Source organism: Pseudophryne corroboree, chromosome 2 (genome assembly GCF_028390025.1).
Source record: "Pseudophryne corroboree isolate aPseCor3 chromosome 2, aPseCor3.hap2, whole genome shotgun sequence".
Lineage (NCBI taxonomy): Eukaryota > Metazoa > Chordata > Amphibia > Anura > Myobatrachidae > Pseudophryne > Pseudophryne corroboree.
Window position 1 is genome coordinate 959309188 of NC_086445.1, and position 23285 is coordinate 959332472.

At 45.8% G+C, this 23285-nt stretch overlaps 2 protein-coding genes across 15 annotated transcripts in view; one reads left to right on the plus strand and one right to left on the minus strand.

Moving 5' to 3' along the window:
• The window catches only part of ROBO2 (roundabout guidance receptor 2), a 1589073-nt gene that overhangs the window by 469415 nt on the left and 1096373 nt on the right, over positions 1-23285 (minus strand). The window lies entirely within an intron of this gene.
• On the plus strand, positions 15042-18279 carry LOC134987192 (uncharacterized). Its single transcript, XM_063950469.1, has 2 exons — positions 15042-15987; positions 17056-18279. Exons 1-2 carry the CDS (start codon positions 15970-15972, stop codon positions 17743-17745), a joined length of 708 nt encoding a protein of 235 aa, XP_063806539.1. The 5' UTR covers positions 15042-15969; the 3' UTR covers positions 17746-18279.

The following is a 23285-nucleotide window of genomic DNA, read 5'->3' on the forward strand; positions in this document are numbered from 1 at the left end:
GCCTAGGGTACAGGGAGATAAAGGGGCCCCAGGTCAGAAGGAGCCAACACAGGGGGCCTGATTCAGAGAAGGAGCCAAAGTTGATGTTGTACGCAGTGGAGAGATTTTTCCCCACTGAGCATGTGACATGATTGACTTGTGACGGTGGTTGCAGTGAGGATTAATTTGCAAAGTGATTGACAGTCAGGGAGCGTTGGTGTGTTGTAATAGGGGAGTGGTGACTCAAGCGCCAATTTCGGAAGGCATGTCAAAGCTTGCATCTGTGGTCCCGTGTGCAGTTAAAATGGCCACACGTCTTACTTCCATTGTCCATCCTGTGCAACCAAAGGGCTACCCAAAAGGTTGATTCTCAACCGATGTGTCCTACTCCATATACAAGCGGCGGATCTGAGACACTGCCAGTGGGCATTCCAATAAACATCCTGGCGGCTGCGACATTTGCATATTTTTGCACAGCCGCTGTGTACGGGATCGCAGCTGCTTAGAAATATACCTCCTTCTCTGAATCAGGCCCCCAGATCACACAGCAGTTATAGTTACATTCTGTTTTATGTAGCTTCTTTATGGACTTGATGCAGGTCATGTGCCGCAATGAGATCCAAGCAACTCCCCCCAACACCTGCCACCACAGTGACGGGACAGACCGACCACCATACAGATTCAGACTTGGTCAAACACAGACATACAAGTGTCACATATCAAATTAATCAGCACAGTCTCCTGATGCGTCCTAGCCACATCTCATTGCGACTAAGAAGCATTTTTGGGTAAAAAGCCATGAAAAGAACACCTGGCACTAGCAGAGTTGCACAGGACCTGGTGTGCCAAGAGACTGGCGTGACTACAGCAATAATGTATGAGAACACATCTGTATGGGACAAAGATGTCCATGAGCAGGATGGCAGGACAGAGCCATCAAATTGGAAGTATGCTGCTTAAAACAGAATAGTTGGGACTCGCAGTGGTTCCAGAAGTGGGGATACAGAACTGTCCAACATTCAAATAGGGGAGCCACACCAACTGCCATTCCAAACTGACTCACTATCAGTAGGTATGGCTCCCCTGTTTGAACTTTGGACTGCGCTGCAGCCCCACCTCTAGAAGCACCACTGGTTGGGAGACGTGCAGTAACTTGAGGCTACACACAGTGATGTTATAAAAGTGCACAACATGCACCTACTACAGCGCACTTGTTACGAGAATGGCAAATGGTTGTGCTGGTAGATTTCTTACTGCATTACTTTGTAAATGCCATGATGTTCTCAGTGCTGAGTATATGTCTCTGCACAAACAGCAGAGGTCACTGGTATGTTATAATGCTTGAACAGCGAGAATACTGGTAATACTGTCTCTGCAATAGCTGCCCGGTGAGTGAATGTTCAGCGTTATCATCTGAAACCCTATACAGTAGTACTCACTATTTTGTTAAAGCATCATATATGCCCAGATCGTTCTAGGACAATGCACATGTAATGATCTGCAGCATCTTCCCATGATGTTCTGTTAGGCAGACACATTTACCCAACACGCAAATAATTTCAGGTCACTGTATGCATTACAAAAACCGACAATAAAATGCCCTGTACAATACGTTATTTCATACATGGATGACTCCCAGCTTTTTACATTTATAAAATGTGATCTCAGTATTGCATAAAGGTGACAATGTTAATTTAATACAAGCATTAGAATAATTAGGTGCAATTATGGCACATTTGTTGGTGAAAACAGAAATTAAATGCCAGAATAATTAAAAAAGCCGTTTTGAGACGCTCATTCCCCAATCATGTTCCTGTATTTTGAGACAAAAAATTTAATTAATAAATAAATAAATAAAAATTGCCAATTTTGTTTCCTTTTCATTGGAGTCCTCTTCTAATTATTATTACAAGCCCCTGGCTCTGCCACAACGCTTCCCACAGGGAGTGGTATACAGATTCTTACAGAGCTGTAACATAGTGAATGAACTTCCGCATTGGATGAAGTGAAGGACTGTAAAAGACAAGAACTTTATCTTTACCATACTGTAACAGTAAATGATCATATCAGACCTTGTTAAGAGAACAAGCGGAGGATTTCCCCATAACAAACCATCAGAACCTAGCTATTATGTTTCTCAAGTATACTGTTGTATAAAATGATAGGTAAAATCTTGGTTGCGATTAGAGATGAGCGGGTTCGGTTTTACTCAGTTTTACTCGGTACTCAAAACGGCATCTTATTAGCTCACGGACGTCATGTGTTTTGGATAGCCAATAAGAAACATCCGGATAAAAACAAACTGGCGTTAATTCTGGCGTTACATTCGAACCCCCTCATCTCTAGTTGCGATGGGCAACTTCAATATCATTGTAAGGTTTGATACATCACACCCTAAAGAAGATCTGGAGAGCATACTAACCGTTTCACATCGCACAAATAACCCGGTATCGACCCGGTATATTGCCAGGTCGACACGATGTTAAAGGGGCCATGGCGAATTCCCGGGTCGCCTGGCCCGGTAATTCAACCCGGGAATAAAGCAGTGTTATTCCCGGGTTGAATACTGGGTCAGGGGCAGTGTGAACGGGTTGCCAGGTCAATGCGACCCGGGACCCGTTCACTACATAGGGAGTGGCGGCACGGAGATTAGCTCATCTCCCAGCGCCACCTCCGCCCCACACCGCTATGGCAGCCTGACCTGGCATATTGCTGGGTCAGGGAGTCAGTTGTGAGGGACCAATTCCGGGTCCCACCCGGGAAGGACCCGTTTCCAATTCCCGGGTGGGACCCGGCATTTGCGATGTAAAAGGGGTATAAATGACTACCACTTCCAGTACCTACCCTTGAAAAACTGCATTATCTGGTCCTTTGCTGTTATCTTCAGTCAGGGTGACTCTCAGTTGTCCCGCTTCAGGTCGGACAGTCCCTACTTGGGTTCTTTGCCCTGCTGTCCAGATGGGAAGAGTCTCATACAGATTAGGCCACAAGGTATGGGAACTACAGTATATCCAGTACAATATGCAGTATATATTATGCAGAGTGCTGCATTCAAAAGGTGATTTTAGGAGAGGGAGAAGGGATGAGGTGTCATTGGTGGCCACACCCATGTGACACATGGCCACGCCCCCTACCTGCACATGTGTTTGTTTGTCCTATTCCTCAGATTGAACAGTGGGGAGATATCATTATACAGTATGCTGGTGAATATTACAAATGAGGAACAGTGGTGCCGAGAGAGGGAGGGAGAGGGTACAAATTACCCAGGCCCAGGTCTGATGGAGGGGCCCAGTGAGGATCCAGTAGGGGCCCAGACCCCCTCCCCCTTACCTGGCAGCAGCAGCTGCAGCTCTTCTCCTCAGCCCAGCACACTCTGCTGTGTACTGGGCTGCAGTGTGGCCATGGAGGAGCTTAAAGTACTAATTTTTTTTCAGTATTTTTTTCTCTCCGTACATGACCACACCTCCTGTGATTAGGCCACGCCCTTTGGAAAGTACCTGGGCCCAGCTCGGCTATTACTGCCCTGATGTGGAACACTGATCTAGGTTGTCAAAGGCAGCTAATTAGAGTATTTCCAGTAAATAGTTAAATACATGTAAAAACGTGTTTTGATCAATCAAACGGCTGCTGCGTTATATTACAATGCATATCAGGATTCAGCTTCGATTCGACATACAGCAGAAACTTTTGATTCTGTTTTTAGCCGAATAATAAGATTTGGATTTGATGCATCCTAATGCAACATATTATGGTGAATTATTGCAGATTATTATAAATGTTCATTAAAAATGTTCATTTGCCTTTGGGCTAATCCAAGTATATTCAGAAACTCATTAATGTGTCTAAAGAGATGGAGATAATTATGGATGCTGAATAAATAATAAGGTGGGGGGATTTTGCTGAATAATGGTTTTACATTTCAATACATTTGGATCCGTTCTTCGGAGTATAATAAATTGTATCTCATAAGATGGAAATGCCTTTTGAGATGTCTTCCTATTGATCAATAAAACCGTGTGTGACGGACAGTTTTGCAATGCAAACAAACAAACAAACAAACAAAAAAATCTCTCATCCGGGTTCCTATATTGTGCTAGCTAATGTTAGTTTTTTGTATTTTGCTTTACAAATAATACATTTCCACTGTGCAAATAAATGCAAGCACATTGTTTACTGTAGCGATATGTTTTTGGTTTTATACAGTATATGTAATAGCTGACGTTGCGTCTTCTTTGTTAGTGAAATATATTGGTGATTGGCTTTAGACCTTCATTGTCAATGAACTATATAAACCTATTAAGAGCAAATTATGCCCCCTAGTTGGAATCAATGTAACTTACCCATCTTTTAATGGAGCGGAGTAATGATGAAAAATATGTCGTCACATTGGATGATTTTGTATATTTATCACACAGCAGGTCTTCTGAATGGATAGATGCCTCAGACTTCTCAGGCCAATGACTCTATCTATTTTTTCAGGTATAAAATTGACTAGAAAATGACTTTGTGTTAATGACTGTACGTATCATGTATCATGAAGACATTTAAACTATACATATTGTAATAATGCTGGAATTTAAAATGCAACACAGCAATCAACAGACTACAGTATACTTCAAGAATTCCAAAACACCAAAATGGCCGCCACGCAAGCGGCATGAAGAGAATGAGACTTCCGGAACATGGTGGGTGCCATGTTTCCGGAGTCCGTGTATGCGCAGTAGACTCTGGCATAATGTCAGCATCTACTGTGCAGCTAAGAAGAGGGGGCCCACCCGGAACTGCACACGGGCTGCCCCCTTTGGTTGAATGGCCCCTGATCATCCACCAGTCGCTACAGTAGGTACAACAAAAACTGATGAAGAATTAAAGGCCAATAAAGTTCCTGCACAATATAAATATTATAAATAAGTCATATAGAACATTGAGAGCAGTGCTGTCTATCTGATTATACTGTGCCGAGGAAACGCATTAAAAAGTAGTAGGAGTGAGGAAATTGCATTTTAAGTATAAGAAATCCTCCAGAATCTACGGTGTTTATGCTCAGACACATACAGTAAATCTGTTCCAACACAAAGCTTCACAAACGAAAACTGTAATAATATGATCAAACAATAAAATAACATTTGCAGCCGACAAACAAGCACCACACAGGACGCATCCGCCTCTGGCTGGCCTTTCCGCAAGCAAATAATGAACAATTGTATTGGTTCAAAGTATAAAAACATAAAAACAAAATCCAATTTCAGAATAAAAAAAAGGCAAACAAAAAACAAGTAAGACTGAGACTGAAGGAATGTAACATTATTGAGACAGCTTTGGGCATTGAGTAAATCTTGTGTAGAGTCTGTTATACCCCTTTCAGACCGCCAGCTATGAACACGGGTTATTGGCACATGAACGCGCATAACCCATGTTCATATGTGGTCTGAAAGGTGCAAGGGTTGAAATACCGGGTCGAGCGACCTGGTGTTCCAACTCGGGTAGTGAGCAGGGTTGAACACGTGTGAATGGGAGGCGTGTTGATGCGACCCGTTTCCTGTTTACTGTGTGTGGACAGGCGGCACTTGGAAATCATGTGATCTCTCCAAGCGTCACCCCCGTTGCGTCACCGCTGATGTCACCAACCCAGCAATATGCGCCATGTCAGGCTACTGGGTGCGACCCGCCTCAGGCTGTCTGAAAGTGGTATAATTGATCCCAAAAAAATAGGACAGTACAGAAACTGCAATGGGAAAGTAGACGTCTCAGAGAGGGTTAGGGGTACCGGCAGTCAGTATGCCGGCGGTCAGAATGTCGACACCGGCATCCTGACTGCTAGAAATATCAACAGGGGCACTGGAGGTGAGTAACCCTAATCCTAACCCTCCACATAACCCTAACCCTTCCTCCCTGCAACCTAAGCCTAACCCTCGCCCTCACACTGCAGGTGGGGCAAATATAAAGTGTGCAGGGAGTTTTAGATCTGGGAGGGATGTGCCCTAGCTGAACTCTAAGTTGCAGTGTAAAAGGAAAGCTGCCCAGTATATGTGGGCTACATGCGAAAGCAGCCAGTACTTACAGTGCATGCAAAAAAATAAAATAAGAATAAGAAAATTGCTTAGGGCAGCAACCAAGAGACTATAGATTCATTAAGATCTGAGGGGTAGTTGTATTATGTTATGTGTCGATATGGGGGAGAAGCGGTTTCAGCGCACGTTATGTGCGCTCATACCATTTCTCTCCATGTATGAATATGCGCAATGCGCCCCTGTCTATATCGGCGCTGCTATCTATAAGATAGCACGCCAATATTCGGGGGCAATGTATGTACAGTCAGTGGCACTGCAGCTATAGATTTCCAATTTTTCGGAACTTGATGAATGTCACAATTTCTACATACTTAACTATGGGGAGTGTGGAAATGATCATGCTAGGTTCGTAACAAGGAGATATGAGTTATTTCCTCTGTTACAGCCATGATGAATTGGTCTGACCCTTAGAAATGAGAAAAAGGCTGGAAACGACTGTAAAAATGTCACAATAAGTGATGATGAGTATGGTCCACAATCAGCAGTTTAGGGAATATTTGTTGTATATTTGTGGTTGGGGTAATCCAATTGAGTTAGAGGTCTGTTCTTGCTTACTAGATGACTATGACTATATTAGCTACAAGATCCTGTGGCATACAAATCAGAAAGTGTCTTATCAAGTCACATCAGATAATCACCAGACGTAGCCAGCTTTGAGGAGACATGTAGAACTTTCTTGACATTTAAGAACATTGCGTGGAACATTCATTTACGTGGTTACTGCAATCTGTTCAATAAGTGGCCACATTACCCAACTATGTATGTGAGAACCAAGCTATGGTATAATAATATATTGATAAATACTGTTTGCTTAAAAAAAAAAAAAAAAAAAAAAAAACGTGAAAAATAACCCTCCAAAAATGATAAATAACTCATTACTTTGTCAATCTCAGTATCCTTAGGGAAGGAAAATATCAGCATATGTTCACAGAAAGCTCTGAAACTGCTTCTACTGCAACATTCCGTCCCAGATACAGCAGTGCTGAACTGGGCAAAAGTGGAAGTACAGTAAAATGTTACAAAGAATAAATAGATTATGATGGGAAAAAAGGGGTCCAAATAGGGTCAGTTAGGGGGAAGGTGGAAGAGTGACCTGTCCAAGATGGAATAGAGCGGTGGTATACATAGATATAGACACAAATGTGTGTGTGTGTGTGTGTGTGTGTGTGTGTGTGTGTGTTTGTGTGTCTGTCTGTCTATCTATCTATATATATATATATATACACATCTATACATACACATAGGGCCTTATGCAGGTTTGTTAGCAAACCAAAAAGTAACACTAATGGGTAAAATTATGCTGCACTGCAGGTGGGGCAGATGTAACATGTGCAGAGAGAGTTAGATTTGGGTTGGTACAAATTTATTGCAGATGCTGATTTGAAATTGGGCTGGTAATACTGTAAATTCATTATTATTAGCAACAGAAGCACTCTCTATTAATGTAGAACTTACAATACTTGAAGCAACTGTGTAGGTTTTGTTTGCTGAATGTGAATGTGATTTTTGCATTGTGTAAGTACAGTACTGTATGTACATTATTGTGCTTTATAATCACTAATAATAAGATTTTACTCACCGGTAAATCTATTTCTCGTAGTCCGTAGTGGATGCTGGGGACTCCGTAAGGACCATGGGGATTAGCGGCTCCGCAGGGGACTGGGCACAACTAAAGAAAGCTTTAGGACTACCTGGTGTGCACTGGCTCCTCCCACTAAGACCCTCCTCCAGACCTCAGTTAGGATACTGTGCCCGGAAGAGCTGACACAAATAGGAAGGATTTTGAATCCCGGGTAAGACTCATACCAGCCACACCAATCACACCGTATAACTCGTGATACTATACCCAGTTAACAGTATGATAACAACTGAGCCTCTCAACAGATGGCTCAACAATAACCCTTTAGTTAGGCAATAACTATATACAAGTATTGCAGACAATCCGCACTTGGGAAGGGCGCCCAGCATCCACTACGGACTACGAGAAATAGATTTACCGGTGAGTAAAATCTTATTTTCTCTAACGTCCTAAGTGGATGCTGGGGACTCCGTAAGGACCATGGGGATTATACCAAAGCTCCCAAACGGGCGGGAGAGTGCGGATGACTCTGCAGCACCGAATGAGCAAACTCTAGGTCCTCCTCAGCCAGGGTATCAAACTTGTAGACTCTTGCAAGAGTGTTTGACCCCGACCAAGTAACAGCTCGGCAAATTTGTAAAGCCGAGACCCCTCGGGCAGCCGCCCAAGAAGAGCCCACTTTCCTCGTGGAATGGGCTTTTACAGATTTAGGGTGCGGCAGTCCAGCCGCAGAATGTGCAAGTTGAATCGTGCTACAGATCCAGCGAGCAATAGTCAGCTTAGAAGCAGGAGCACCCAGCTTGTTGGGTGAATACAGGATAAATAGCGAGTCAGTCTTTCTGACTCCAGCCTTCCTGGAAACATATATTTTTCAGGGCCCTGACTACGTCCAGAAAACTTGGAATCCTCCAAGTCCCAAGTAGCCGCAGGCACCACAATAGGTTGGTTCACATGAAAAACTGATACCACCTTAGGAAGGAATTGGGAACGAGTCCTCAATTCTGCCTTATCCATATAAAATACAGATAAGGGCTTTTGCATGACAAAACCGCCAATTCTGATACACGCCTGGCCGACGCCAAGGCCCACAGCATGACCACTTTCCACGTGAGGTATTGTAGCTCCACGGATTTAAGTGGCTCAACTCAATGCGACTTCAGGAAATCCAACACTACGTTGAGATCCCACGGTGCCACTGGAGGCACAAACGGGGGCTGACTATGCAGCACTCCCTTAACAAAAGTCCGAACTTCAGGCAGTGAAGCCAGTTCTATTTTTGGGAGAAAATCGATAGAGCTGAAATTTGGACCTTCATGGAACCCAATTTTAGGCCCATAGTCACCTCTGACTGTAGGAAGTGCAGAAATCGACCTAGCTGACATTTCTCCTTGGTGGCCTTCCTGGCCTCACAGCACGCAACATATTTCCACCATATGCGGTGATAATGGTTTGCGTTCACTTCTTTCCTAGCTTTAAATAGCGTAGGGATAACTTCCTCCGGAATGCCCTTTTCCTTCAGGATCCGGCGTTCAACCGCCATGCCGTCAAACGCAGCCGCGGTACGTCTTGGAACAGACAGGCCCCCTGCTGCAGCAGGTCCTGTCTGAGCGGCAGAGGCCATGGGTCCTCTGAGATCATTTCTTGGAGTTCTGGTTACCAAGCTCTTCTTGGCCAACCCGGAACAATGAGTATAGTTCTTACTCCTCTCCTTCTTATTATTCTCATTACCCTGGGTAAGAGAGGCAGAGAAGGGAACACCTACACTGACTGGTACACCAACGGTGTTACCAGAGCGTCCACAGCTATCGCCTGAGGGTCCCTTGACCTGGCGCAATATTTTTGTAGCTTTTTGTTGAGGCGGGACGCCATCATGTCCACCTGTGGCCTTTCCCAATGGTGTACAATCATTTGGAAAACTTCTGGATGAAGTCCCCACTCTCCCGGGTGGAGGTTCTTCTGAGAAAGTCTGCTTCTCAGTTGTCCACTCCGGGAATGAACACTGCTGACAGTGCTAACACATGATTTTCCGCCCATCGGAGAATCCTTGTGGCTTCTGCCATCGCCATCCTGCTTCTTGTTCCACCCTGTCAGTTTACATGAGCGACCGCCGTGATGTTGTCTGACTGGATCAGCACTGGCCGGTGTTGAAGCAGGGGTCTAGCCTGACTTAGGGCATTGTAAATGGCCCTTAGTTCCAGAATATTTATGTGTAGGGAAGTCTCCTGACTTTTCCATAGCCTTGGAAGTTTCTTCCCTGTGTGACTGCCCCCCAGCCTTGAAGGCTGGCATCCGTGGTCACCAGGACCCAGTCCTGTATGCCGAATCTGCGGCCCCCTAGAAGATGAGCACTCTGCAGCCACCACAACAGCGACACCCTGGCCCTTGGAGACAGGGTTATCCGCCGATGCATCTGAAGATGCGACCCAGACCACTTGTCCAACAGATCCCACTGGAAAATCCTTGCATGGGACCTGGCGAATGGAATTTCTTCGTAAGAAGCTACCATCCTTCCCAGGGCTCGCGTGCATTGATGCACCGACACCTGTATAAGTATTAGGAGGTCTCTGTCTAGAGACGACAACTCCTTTGACTTCTCCTCCGGGAGAAACCCTTTTTATCCTGTTCTGTGTCCAGAACCATACCCAGGAACAGTAGACGTGTCGTAGGAACCAGCTGCGACTTTGGAATATTCAGAATCCAGCCGTGCTGTTGTAGCACTTCCCGAGATAGTGCTACTCCGCCGAACAACTGCTCCCTGGACCTCGCCTTTATAAGGAGATCGTCCAAGTACGGGATAATTATTTCGGCCATTATCTTGGTAAATACCTCTGTACCGGAGACCGACCAACGGCAACGTCTGGAATTGGTAATGACAATCCTGTACCACAATTTTGAGGTACTTCTGGTGAAGAGGGTAAATAGGGACATGCAGGTAAGCATCCTTGATGTCCAGTGATACCATGAAATTCTCCAGGCTTGCAATAATCGCCCTGAGCGATTCCATTTTGAACTTGAACCTTCGTATATAAGTGTTCAAGGCATTTAATTTTAGAATGGGTCTCACCGAACCGTCTGGTTTCGGTACCACAACATTTTGGAATAGTAACCCCGGCCTTGTTGAAGGAGGGGTACCTTGATTTCACCTGCTGGAAGTACAGCTTGTGAATTGCCGCCAGTACTACCTTTCTCCGAGGGCAGCAGGCAAGGCTGATGTGAGGTAACGGCGAGGGGGAGTCGCCTCGAACTCCAGCCTGTATCCCTGTGATACTATTTGCAGAACCTAGGGATCCACCTGTGGGCAAGCCCACTGGTCCCTGAAGTTCCCGAGACGCGCCCCTACCGCACCTGTCTCCACCTGTGGAGCCCCAACGTCATGCGGTGGACTCAGAGGAAGCGGGGGAAGATTTTTTAATCCTGGGAACTGGCTGCTGGTGCAGCTTTTTCCTTCTTCCCTTGTCTCTGTGCAGAAAGGAAGCGCCTTTGACCCGCTTGCTTTTCTGAAGCCGAAAGGACTGTACCTGAAAATACAGTGCTTTCTTAGGCTGTGAGGAAACCTGAGGTAAAAAATTTTCTTCCCAGCTGTTGCTGTGGATACGAGGTCCCAGAGACCATCCCCAAACCATTCCTCACCCTTATAAGGCAGAATCTCCATGTGCCTTTTATAGGCAGCATCACCTGTCCACTGCCGGGTTTCTAATACCCTCCTGGCAGAATGGACATTGCATTAATTCTGGATGCCAGTCGGCAAATATCCCTCTGTGCATCCTTTATATCTAAGACGACGTCTTTAATATGCTCTATGTTAGCAAACTATTATCCCTGTCTTAGAGTTTTAATATTATCTGACTGGGTATCAGACCACGCTGCAGCAGCACTATTTATGCTGAGGCAATTGCAGGTCTCAGTATATAACCTGAGTGTGTATTTACAGACTTCAGGATAGCCTCCTGCTTTTTATCAGCAGGCTCCTTCAAGGTGGCCGTATCCTAAGACGGCAGTGCCACCTTTTTTGACAAACGTGTGAGCGCCTTATCCACCCTAAGGGATATCTCCCAACGTGACCTATCCTCTGGCGGGAAAGGGTACGCCATCAGTAACTTTTTTGAAATTACCAGTTTCTTATCGGGGGAACCCACGCTACTTTACACACTTCATTCATTCATCTGATGGGGGAACAAAACACTGGCTGCTTTTTCTCCCCAAAAATAAAACCCCTTTTATGTGGTACTTGGGTTCATGTCAGAAATGCGTAACACATTTTTCATTGCCGAGATCATGTAACGTATGTTCCTAGTGGATTGTGTATATGTCTCAACCTCGTCGACACTGGAGTCAGACTCCGTGTCGACATCTGTGTCTGCCATCTGAGGTAACGGGCGCTTTTTTGAGCCCCTGATGGCCTTTGAGACGCCTGGGCAGGCGCGGGCTGAGAAGCCGGCTGTCCCACCGCTGTTTTACGTCATCCAGCTTTCTATGTAAGGAGTTGACATTGTCGGTTAATACCTTCCACTTATCCATCCATTCTGGTGTCGGCCCCACAGGGGGCGACATCCCATTTATCGGCCTCTGCTCCACCTCCACGTAACCTTCCTCATCCCACATGTCGACACAGCCGTACCGACACACAGCACACACACAGGGAATGCTCTGACTGAGGGCAGGACCCCACAAAGTCCTTTGGGGAGACAGAGAGAGAGTATGCCAGCACACACCAGAGCGCTATATAATGCAGGGATTAACACTATAAATGAGTGATTTTTCCCCCAAATAGCTGCTTGTATAAACAATATTGCGCCTAAATTTAGTGCCCCCCCCTCTCTTTTTAACCCTTTGAGCCTGAAAACTACAGGGGAGAGCCTGGGGAGCTGTCTTCCAGCTGCACTGTGAAGAGAAAATGGCGCCAGTGTGCTGAGGGAGATAGCTCCGCCCCTTTTTCGCAGACTTTTCTCCCGCTTTTTTATGGATTCTGGCAGGGGTATTTATCACATATATAGCCTCTGGGGCTATATATTGTGATATATTTGCCAGCCAAGGTGTTTTTATTGCTGCTCAGGGCGCCCTCCCCCCCCCCCAGCGCCCTGCACCCTCAGTGACCGGAGTGTGAAGTGTGTATGAGGAGCAATGGCGCACAGCTGCAGTGCTGTGCGCTACCTTGGTGAAGACTGATGTCTTCTGCCGCCGATTTTCCTGACTCTTCTTGCTACTGGCTCTGTAAGGGGGCCGGCGGCGCGGCTCCGGGACCGAACATCAATGGCCGGTTCCATGCGGTCGATCCCTCTGGAGCTAATGGTGTCCAGTAGCCTAAGAAGCCCAAGCTACCACCAGTTAGGTAGGTTCGCTTCTTCTCCCCTTAGTCCCTCGCTGCAGTGAGTCTGTTGCCAGCAGATCTCACTGTAAAATAAAAAACCTAAAATATACTTTCTTTCTAGGAGCTCAGGAGAGCCCCTAGTGTGCATCCAGCTCAGCCGGGCACAAGAATCTAACTGAGGTCTTGAGGAGGGTCTTAGTGGGAGGAGCCAGTGCACACCGGGTAGTCCTAAAGCTTTCTTTAGTTGTGCCCAGTCTACTGCGGAGCCGCTAATGCCCATGGTCCTTACGGAGTCCCCAGCATCCACTTAGGACGTTAGAGAAAGACCATTTATGAGAAATTCCAGCCTCCTGAGCTATAAGAATCATGCATACTCCAGATAGAAGGTGAATAATGACCTAAGAGGTGTTCCTTCCGCTGGACAATACACCTGCATCTGCTGAGTTTGCCTTTCCTAATTGAGAAGAGATTTCCCAGCACAGCTTGTAACTGCTTACTGTACAAATGTTTGAGTCAAGACATTGCAAGGTATTTTAGCAAGGGGGAGGGGGGGGGGGCGGGGATATGAGAACAAAACACACTCCTACCACTAGATAGAAGCCGGGGCGAGATTGCTAAGGCTACACTAGATTAGAACTTGTATGCACAATACATCAAAGAAAGTAGGGTCTATGCTTTTATAAATCCCATAGGATCATAAAATATCAGACATGCGATGACAGGTTTTAGCCCCGTTTCCAACAATATCAATACGACTTTAAAAAAAGTCGGATTGAGATGAGTGAGCAGAGAGCAGGAGATGGGCGAGCAGCGGGGAGAGCAGGAACCCAGCGGCAGCGTCCACCCGACTCCAGCAAGCGACGTCCCGCTTGCTGGAGCCGGGTGGACACTGCTGTGAGCCTCCGCTGCTGCGGCCGCTGCTCCCCCGTCTCCTTCTCTCCTCCCCCGTCTGCTCCGTCTCATCCGCTGCTCCCCCCCCCCTCCCCGGCGCCACAGATATCACCTGCTCCCGGAACCCGGCGACACAGACATCACCTCCTCCTGGCAGCCAGCGCCGCTGACAGCTCCCTTTCCTTGGCGCAGCTGAAAGCTCCCCCCGCTGCTGAAAGCAGCAGCAGCAGGACAGGACATGTGGGAGCGGACAAATCCGACAGTCGAATTTGGCCACTCTTTTAAATAGGGGTTGTCGGGTCCATTCCGACAACTGCATGTCGGAATGGACCCGACTCTTATTGAATATACCCCTATGTCTGATAAACCGTGCGAACGGGTCGGAATGACCCCCTATGTCTGTCTGTTTTTACCCAGTTTTGTTCTATTACTGTTGTTCAAATTGTAAAGCGCAACAGAATATGCCGCGCTATATAAGAAATTGTTCATAAAATAATAAATAAATAAATACTATGTACCACGTCAGGGCACAATCAAAAGGGCAGTTATCAACAATCATTACCTGTTAGTAAACAGGTGGCAGACATATGTATTCCTAAAGGTCAGGTTGGATTAGAGCAGATGTTCCTCCAAATAATGAGCTACTTGGTGAATCTAGGAATCTCTTACCATGGTAGTCCTATAGTTGAGTAATATAGTAATTAGCTTTCTTAAAATACCCAGAAATTGCCTCTTGCATTAAATATTTTAACTGTCAACAAGTAAAAATAAACAAACCATGATGGTTCTAATGGTTCGAGGTAGGCCTTGCATGATAACATGGTCTCTATGAAATGTGGGTGTTGCAGGGTGGGTTACGGCCATATACGGGTGGATCAGGGATGTGCCAATTTATATAATGATCCCCATCCCACGGGTAAGCTGCTCTCAAGCCATCTCCAATTCCCTAAAAATTCCCATGTTTCGCTGTAAGCCACACTTTGGATCTGTCCCATATTTTTCTCCCATTAAGTTAATAGTTTAATCCCCTTTTCTGTCATTGCGTCCCCATGTAAATTAACGTTATAATAACGCATATGAATCATTATATTCAGTGATGGAAAGCAGGCAGGGTGAGGCTGATGATGTCACAGACAGTTTTTGTAATTCCACAGCGTTTGTGATGTCACTCAGGTGTGAGATTAAAGGCCCTGCTTGGCTCAGGACAATCAGTTATTGCATGAGAGTGAGCGTTGAATTAGTTGGCTAACTATACAGACGTGTTTTATCATTGCACTAACGCCGTTATATGATGCGAAGGTCTATGGTAAGCTTATTTTAATATGAATATTATCTGAAAATATAGTTTAATAACATAGTACTGTTATAGGGGGACAATCTAAGCCTGGCATAGCTTGACGCTGTTGCCGCTTTTTGGGGGACCTCACAACACTACTAGTTTCCCTGCATTAGCTGTAAGCAGACCATGCTGTGACCGCTGGTGCTTAGAGCTATTTTGTTTTGTTGGTGGGGTGGGCAATTATTTTCACTTTCATAACTTATTTATCATTATATCAATAGCGTAAGGACCATTTTTATGAGTGACTTATTTCTATGATGCCATTGCCTGAGCATGGCATCAAGTAAAAATAAACAAACCATGAGGGTTCTAGGTAGGCCTTGCATGATAACATGGTCTCTATGAAATGTGGGTGTTGCAGAGTGGATTACGGCCATATACGGGTGGATCAGTAATGTGGCCAATTTATATAATGATCCCAATCCCACGGGTAAACTGCTCTCAAGCCATCTCCAATTCCCTAAAAATTCCCATGTTTCGCTGTAAGCCACACTTTGGATCTGTCCTATATTTTTCTCCCATTAAGTTAATAGTTTAATCCCCTTTTCTCTCATTGCGTCCCCATGTAAATTAACGTAATAATAACGCATATGAATCATTATATTCAGTGGTGGAAAGCAGGCAGGGTGAGGCTGATGATGTCACAGACAGTTTTTGTAATTCCACAGCGTTTGTGATGTCACTCAGGTGTGAGATTAAAGGCTCTGCTTGGCTCAGGACAATCAGTTATTGCATGAGAGTGAGCGTTGAGGTAGTTGGCTAACTATACAGACGTGTTTTATCATTGCACTAACGCCGTTATATGATGCGAAGGTCTATGGTAAGCTTATTTTAATATGAATATTATCTGAAAATATAGTTTAATAACATAGTACTGTTATAGGGGGACAATCTAAGCCTGGCATAGCTTGACGCTGTTGCCGCTTTTTGGGGGAACTCACAACACTACTAGTTTCCCTGCATTAGCTGTAAGCAGACCATGCTGTGACCGCTGGTGCTTAGAGCTATTTTGTTTTGTTGGTGGGGTGGGCAATTATTTTCACTTTCATAACTTATTTATCATTATATCAATAGCGTAAGGACCATTTTTATGAGTGACTTATTTCTATGATGCCATTGCCTGAGCATGGCATCAAGTAAAAATAAACAAACCATGAGGGTTCTAGGTAGGCCTTGCATGATAACATGGTCTCTATGAAATGTGGGTGTTGCAGAGTGGATTACGGCCATATACGGGTGGATCAGTGATGTGGCCAATTTATATAATGATCCCAATCCCACGGGTAAACTGCTCTCAAGCCATCTCCAATTCCCTAAAAATTCCCATGTTTCGCTGTAAGCCACACTTTGGATCTGTCCCATATTTTTCTCCCTTTACTTTCTTTTTTTAATCCCCTTTTCTCACATTGCCCCCCATGTAAATTAACGTTATAAAAAGCATTTGACTTATTACATTCAGTGGTGGAAAGCAGGCAGGGTGAGGCTGATGACATCACAGGCATCTTTTGTAATTCCACAGCGTTTGTGATGTCACTCAGGTGTGGGGGTGGGCAATTATTTTCACTTTCACCATTTATTTATCATTATATTAATAGCGTGAGGATGTAGAAAAGGGGTAAAATGTTCCATCCAGCAAACCTTAGCCTGGTTGAAATCAGGCACATCTACTAGTTTGTAATTATGGTACTCATTATCATCAATTAGGTTTTGATTTTTTTGCGGGCTAAACCTTGCGCCCTATTGAATCCCCCCCTGGTGTCCTAAGCAATGATAAATTCTGTGCATTTGTCTTTTCAGTGCATTTAAGTGACATTGGTATAGTAAGTACAAACATACTGAACTCTTATTTGTTTTAATATATTTTACATTTTTTCTTATATATTTACAGAACATGTGGCTGCCCCATTTGGGGCTGACACAGAAAGATAGACTCATAATACTGAACTACCAGGGTGTAAGCATCCCCATTATTGATGCCGCACAGCACATACTGCGCAATCAATTTCATGTGGAAGGCTTGCAGCCTGCGAAATTAGGAGCGGCTGGCTCCTTCACCCCCGTCTCTGGCCCATCACTGCAGATACACCCGGATATGGATGACAAACACTTCTTTGTGTCCTGCTTTCGAGATGGGCAGGTGCAAATTGCAGACAGCGACAGATGGCGGCTTACCCCCTCTGGCAGCAGGCAACTACAGGATCTATATCAGGATGTTGTCCCTAAAGACCTGCTGAAAAATCTTAACATCTTGAACGTGGAGCAACAGAGGCCAGACTCAGGGAACTGCGGGCTATATTCTGTTGCGAATGCTGTGGAGTTCCTCTGCACCGGCGACTTTCCCAGGCGCAGATTCAAACAGCGAAAGCTAAGACAACATCTCATACAGTGCCTGGATGATGGGGAATTTACCCCATTTCCCAAAAGAAGCCGCCATAACAACCAGAGGAAACTCATTCCGGCAGTTGATAGCAGCAGTCTAGACACTGGAAAAACTTCACCTATTCCAGAATCTAGAAAAAGAAAGTGCCCTGATGAGAATGGCAACAACAAACGGGGGAAACTTGATGAAGCCATCTGATGTGAATGGAATCCAACATAGACTGAGGAATCAGGCTCCACCGACAATGGCTGTGTCCCTCACTTAACACCTAAATCAATTTGTCCAGGCCTCAGAATTCTACTGAGAACCCAATGTCCGTCCAAATAACATCTAGGACCGGATACTGGACAAGTAATCCATTCACACATCTGTTATGATCCTGGGAAACTGGACAAGTAATCCATTCACACATCTGTTATGATCCAGTAATCCATTCACACATCTGTTATGATCTGCTGACGGCCGGAGGAATGGAGTAACTGAGCAGAGAAGTGTACGGAGCAAGGAGATAAAACTGGGAAAAAAGTGACTTTACACAGACTGTGACAAGACAGCGGTATAACAAAGCATTCTGCTCAAGTTCTATCCAGAAAACCTGCACAAGATTTCTTCATAGCATTCTGTTCCAGAGCCATCCAGAAAACCTGCTCCAGTACTCTTCACAGCATTCTGCTCCAGTGCTATCCATTTGTAAAAATACTAATAAAAGTTTAAAATATAATAAATGAAAAATGGTGTTGATAATCATTCCTTTCATTTAAATAATATAGATTGGTATACAATGCCGTTGAGAAGACTATGATTCTTATACTGTACTTTGTGCTATAATTTATGCATATATACAATGTGAGGTGGAGTATACTGTATATAGCACTGGACAGTGGGGAAGGCAGGACACCCTTAAAAAAATAAATAGAAAAAATAAATGCAGATATGAAAACAAAGGTTATGGAAGGCCCTGTCCATAGGAGAGCACACGTTCCAATAGGAAGAGTGATCAGCTGACACAAGAGGTGAATGGTTGGCTCTGAGTGGAGATTGGGACAGTTGTGAGGGGGCAACTATGGTAATACAGGTGGGAGTAGGATAGATATGAGGGTACGTTTGTGCAGGTAGTACAGGTGGGAGTGGGGCAGGTGTGAGGAGGCATTAGTGTGGGTAGCATAGGTTGGAGTAGGTCAAGCTCTACTAAAGAAGAGGGTTGGACTGGACATCTGGATCTTCTGGCAAATGCCAGAAGGTCTGATGGCCCAACAGACTGGTCTGCCCCAAAAGCCTGGCCAAGTAGGTTGGACTCCTGGCACTCACTCAGTCAGCAAGCCCCAGCCCCATACTTGTAACAACACCCATGATGTGTGGCCTCTTCCCCGTTCATGCGCACACACAGAGGGATGCCGGAGCAGAATTACAGCTCCATTGTGTCCTTGAAAATAGAAATGAGTTTTCAGAAAACACTGAATGATCTGAAGACCGTGGCATAGCCTGATTAGATGTATTAGGAAATTCTGCAAATGTGTAGCTGCATAGGAGAAGTGGGAGTGAGAGGCAGTGACAAATTTCCCATTAGGCACCTAATGCACGTGTCTAGGGGCAGCACTTTTTGGGGGGCGGCACTTGGATGCTTGTATGGATAACGTCAGCCCAAAAGTACCAGTAACTGCAAAATATATCAACTTTATTGTACAATATGTCATCTTGAATAGAGTGTAAACGGGTAGAACATACCTCCCCTGTAAGCTGTCCCACTTAGTAAATATGTACACATAATTAAAAATTTCATAGTTATTGGCTTTTTTAAATTATTCTATTAAATTGGTTATAAACCCACATTTGATGACAGCCAATCAATGAATATAATAAAAATAGGCGGGGTGGGGGGCAGCCATTACTGTTGTGCCTAGGGGCGCCCTCACCTCTAAATCTGCGCATGGAGAGAGATGGTTACCAGAGTCAAGATGCAGGGAGAAGAATTCCAGAGGGCGAGTATTCTGAGTAGTGTTCTTCTAAGGAGTAGACACTAATACCCCTTTTCCACTAGAAGTCTCGGGCCTGACCCGGGATTTGGAACACGATTCCAAGCCAGATCAGACCTGAGATGGACCCCTTTTCCACAATGGTGCCGACCCGGGAATATCCTGGGTCGGCGCCGTTTGCACTGCACCCGGGTGCAGTGTCTTCTGACCGGCGCTTGGAGATGACGTCACCTCCAAGCGCAGGGAAAACCGGCAGATCGGGACCCTCGGGGCATGGACTCGGGCCCGTTAGGCCACACCCCCAATGCGATGCTGCCCACTGTCACAGCACTCTGGAAGCTGCTGGGCTGCCCCCAGCATCCGGCACACACTGTCCCGGCCAGCGCTGCTGTCTGCATAGCAGGACAGTCAGCAGCGCCGACAGCATGCACTGTCCCCCCCAACCTCCCGCCCGCCCGCAGGACACTGCGGTCAGAGAGATATGGGATCTTAACATGCTGTAAACGGGTCCCGGGTTGGATGACCCGGGTAAACCGTTTACATTACACCCTTACCCGGGTCATTCCCAGGTCCAACCCAGGTAGCTACCCAGGTAGGATTCCCGGATCACTTGATCCAGGTTTTTCAGAGGGAACCTTTTCCACTACCAAAAAACCCGGGTAAATGCGCGGTCCTGTGCAAAAACCCAGGTTTTTTGAGCTAGTGGAAAAGGGGTATAAGTTTGAAGAGCAACTACTATTACATGGACGTGCAGAAGCTGTCTGCCCCTTGTAGCTCCTTTGGGGCCTTGTCCCTTTTGCAGTGCCAGGTCCACAGGACCACCAGGAAACTTTGGTCTAAAATCTGATCGGCCTTTAAGCCGTGTCAAGTTTGTATAGTCTCCCGTTGTCCACTAGGTGCTTTAGCCCGCAGAAATGTTGCCAGGATAAGTAGTTCCTGACTAAACTGCCCTGAATGGTGCATTTTTCTGCCTTTGTTAAAAAAATTAGATTGCAAGTTCCTTTGAGGAAAAGACAGTGGTGCAAGTAGAAATATTTTCTTAGTGGTACTGAGTGCCAAAAATGAGCGTGGTCAAAAATGTGTGCCAAAACCACTAGTGGGAGTGGTTACATTATACTAGCGACTTGGCCACACAACACAGCCCCTTTTCTTTGCACTCTGGAGACAAGGCTAATAATATATAATAATGCCTCCAGTATAATAGAAATATATAGTGATACCCCCAGTATAATAGAAAATAAGAATTTACTTACCGATAATTCTATTTCTCGGAGTCCGTAGTGGATGCTGGGGTTCCTGAAAGGACCATGGGGAATAGCGGCTCCGCAGGAGACAGGGCACAAAAGTAAAGCTTTTACAGGTCAGGTGGTGTGTACTGGCTCCTCCCCCTATGACCCTCCTCCAGACTCCAGTTAGGTACTGTGCCCGGACGAGCGTACACAATAAGGGAGGATTTTGAATCCCGGGTAAGACTCATACCAGCCACACCAATCACACCGTACAACTTGTGATCTAAACCCAGTTAACAGTATGATAACAGAGGAGCCTCTGAAAGATGGCTTCCTAAACAATAACCCGAATTAGTTAACAATAACTATGTACAAGTATTGCAGATAATCCGCACTTGGGATGGGCGCCCAGCATCCACTACGGACTCCGAGAAATAGAATTATCGGTAAGTAAATTCTTATTTTCTCTATCGTCCTAAGTGGATGCTGGGGTTCCTGAAAGGACCATGGGGATTATACCAAAGCTCCCAAACGGGCGGGAGAGTGCGGATGACTCTGCAGCACCGAATGAGAGAACTCCAGGTCCTCCTTTGCCAGGGTATCAAATTTGTAAAAATTTACAAACGTGTTCTCCCCTGACCACGTAGCTGCTCGGCAGAGTTGTAATGCCGAGACCCCTCGGGCAGCCGCCCAAGATGAGCCCACCTTCCTTGCGGAATGGGCCTTAACAGATTTAGGCTGTGGCAGGCCTGCCACAGAATGTACAAGTTGAATTTTGTTACAAATCCAACGAGCAATCGACTGCTTAGAAGCAGGTGCACCCAACTTGTTGGGTGCATACAGTATAAACAGCGAGTCAGATTTTCTGACTCCAGCCGTCCTTTAAATGTATATTTTTAAGGCTCTGACAACGTCCAACAACTTGGAGTCCTTCAAGTCGTCTGTAGCCGCAGGCACTACAATAGGCTGGTTCAGGTGAAACGCTGATACCACCTTAGGGAGAAAATGCGGACGCGTCCGCAGCTCTGCCCTATGTCGAATGGAAAATTAAATAAGGGCTTTTATAAAACAAAGCCGCCAGTTCAGATACTCTCCCGGCCGAAGCCAGGGCCAGTAACATAGTCACTTTCCATGTGAGATATTTCAAATCCACATTCTTTAGTGGTTCAAACCAATTGGATTTGAGGAAATCTAAAACTACATTTAGATCCCACGGTGCCACCTTAGGCACCACAGGAGGCTGTATATGCAGTACTCCTTTGATAAAAATCTGGACCTCAGGGACTGAGGCCAATTCTTTTTGGAAGAATATTGATAGGGCCGAAATTTGAACCTTAATAGATCCCAATTTGAGACCCATAGACAATCCTGATTGCAGGAAATGTAGGAAAACGACCCAGTTGAAATTCCTCCATCGGAGCACTCCGCTGCTCGCACCACGCAACATATTTTCGCCAAATACGGCGATAATGCTTCGCGGTGACTTCCTTCCTTGCCTTTATCAAGGTAGGAATGACTTCTTCTGGAATGCCTTTTCCTTTTAGGATCTGGCATTCAAACGCCATGCCGTCAAACGCAGCCGCGGTAAGTCTTGAAAAAGACAAGGACCCTGCTGAAGCAGGTCCCTTCTCAGAAGTAGAGGCCACGGATCGTCCGTGACCATCTCTTGAAGTTCCGGGTACCAAGTCCTTCTTGGCCAATCCGGAGCCACTAGTCTTACTCCTCTTTGCCGTATAATCCTCAATACCTTTGGTATGAGAGTCAGAGGAGGAAACACATATACCGACTGGTACACCCAAGGTGTTACCAGCGCGTCCACAGCTATTGCCTGCGGATCTCTTGACCTGGCGCAATACCTGTCCAGTGTTTTGTTGAGGCGAGACGCCATCATGTCCACCATTGGTTTTACCCAACGGTTTAATAGCATGTGGAAAACTTCTGGATGAAGTCCCCACTCTCCCGGGTGAAGGTCGTGTCTGCTGAGGAAGTCTGCTTCCCAGTTGTCCACGCCCGGGATGAATACTGCTGACAGTGCTATCACGTGATTCTCCGCCCAGCGAAGGATCCTGGCAGCTTCTGCCATTGCCCTCCTGCTTCTTGTGCCGCCCTGTCTGTTTACATGGGCGACTGCCGTGATGTTGTCCGACTGGATCAACACCGGTCTTCCTTGAAGCAGAGGTTCCGCCTGGCTTAGAGCATTGTAGATTGCTCTTAGTTCCAGAATGCTTATGTGAAGAGACTTTTTCAGGCTCGACCACACTCCCTGGAAATTTCTTCCCTGTGTGACTGCTCCCCAGCCTCTCAGGCTGGCATCCGTGGTCACCAGGATCCAATCCTGCATGCCGAATCTGCGGCCCTCCAATAGATGAGCCTCCTGCAACCACCACAGAAGGGATACCCTTGTCCTCGGCGACAGGGTTATCCGCAGGTGCATCTGAAGATGCGACCCTGACCATTTGTCCAACAGATCCCTTTGCATGGAATCTGCCGAAAGGGATTGCTTCGTAAGAAGCTACCATTTTTTCCCAGGACTCTT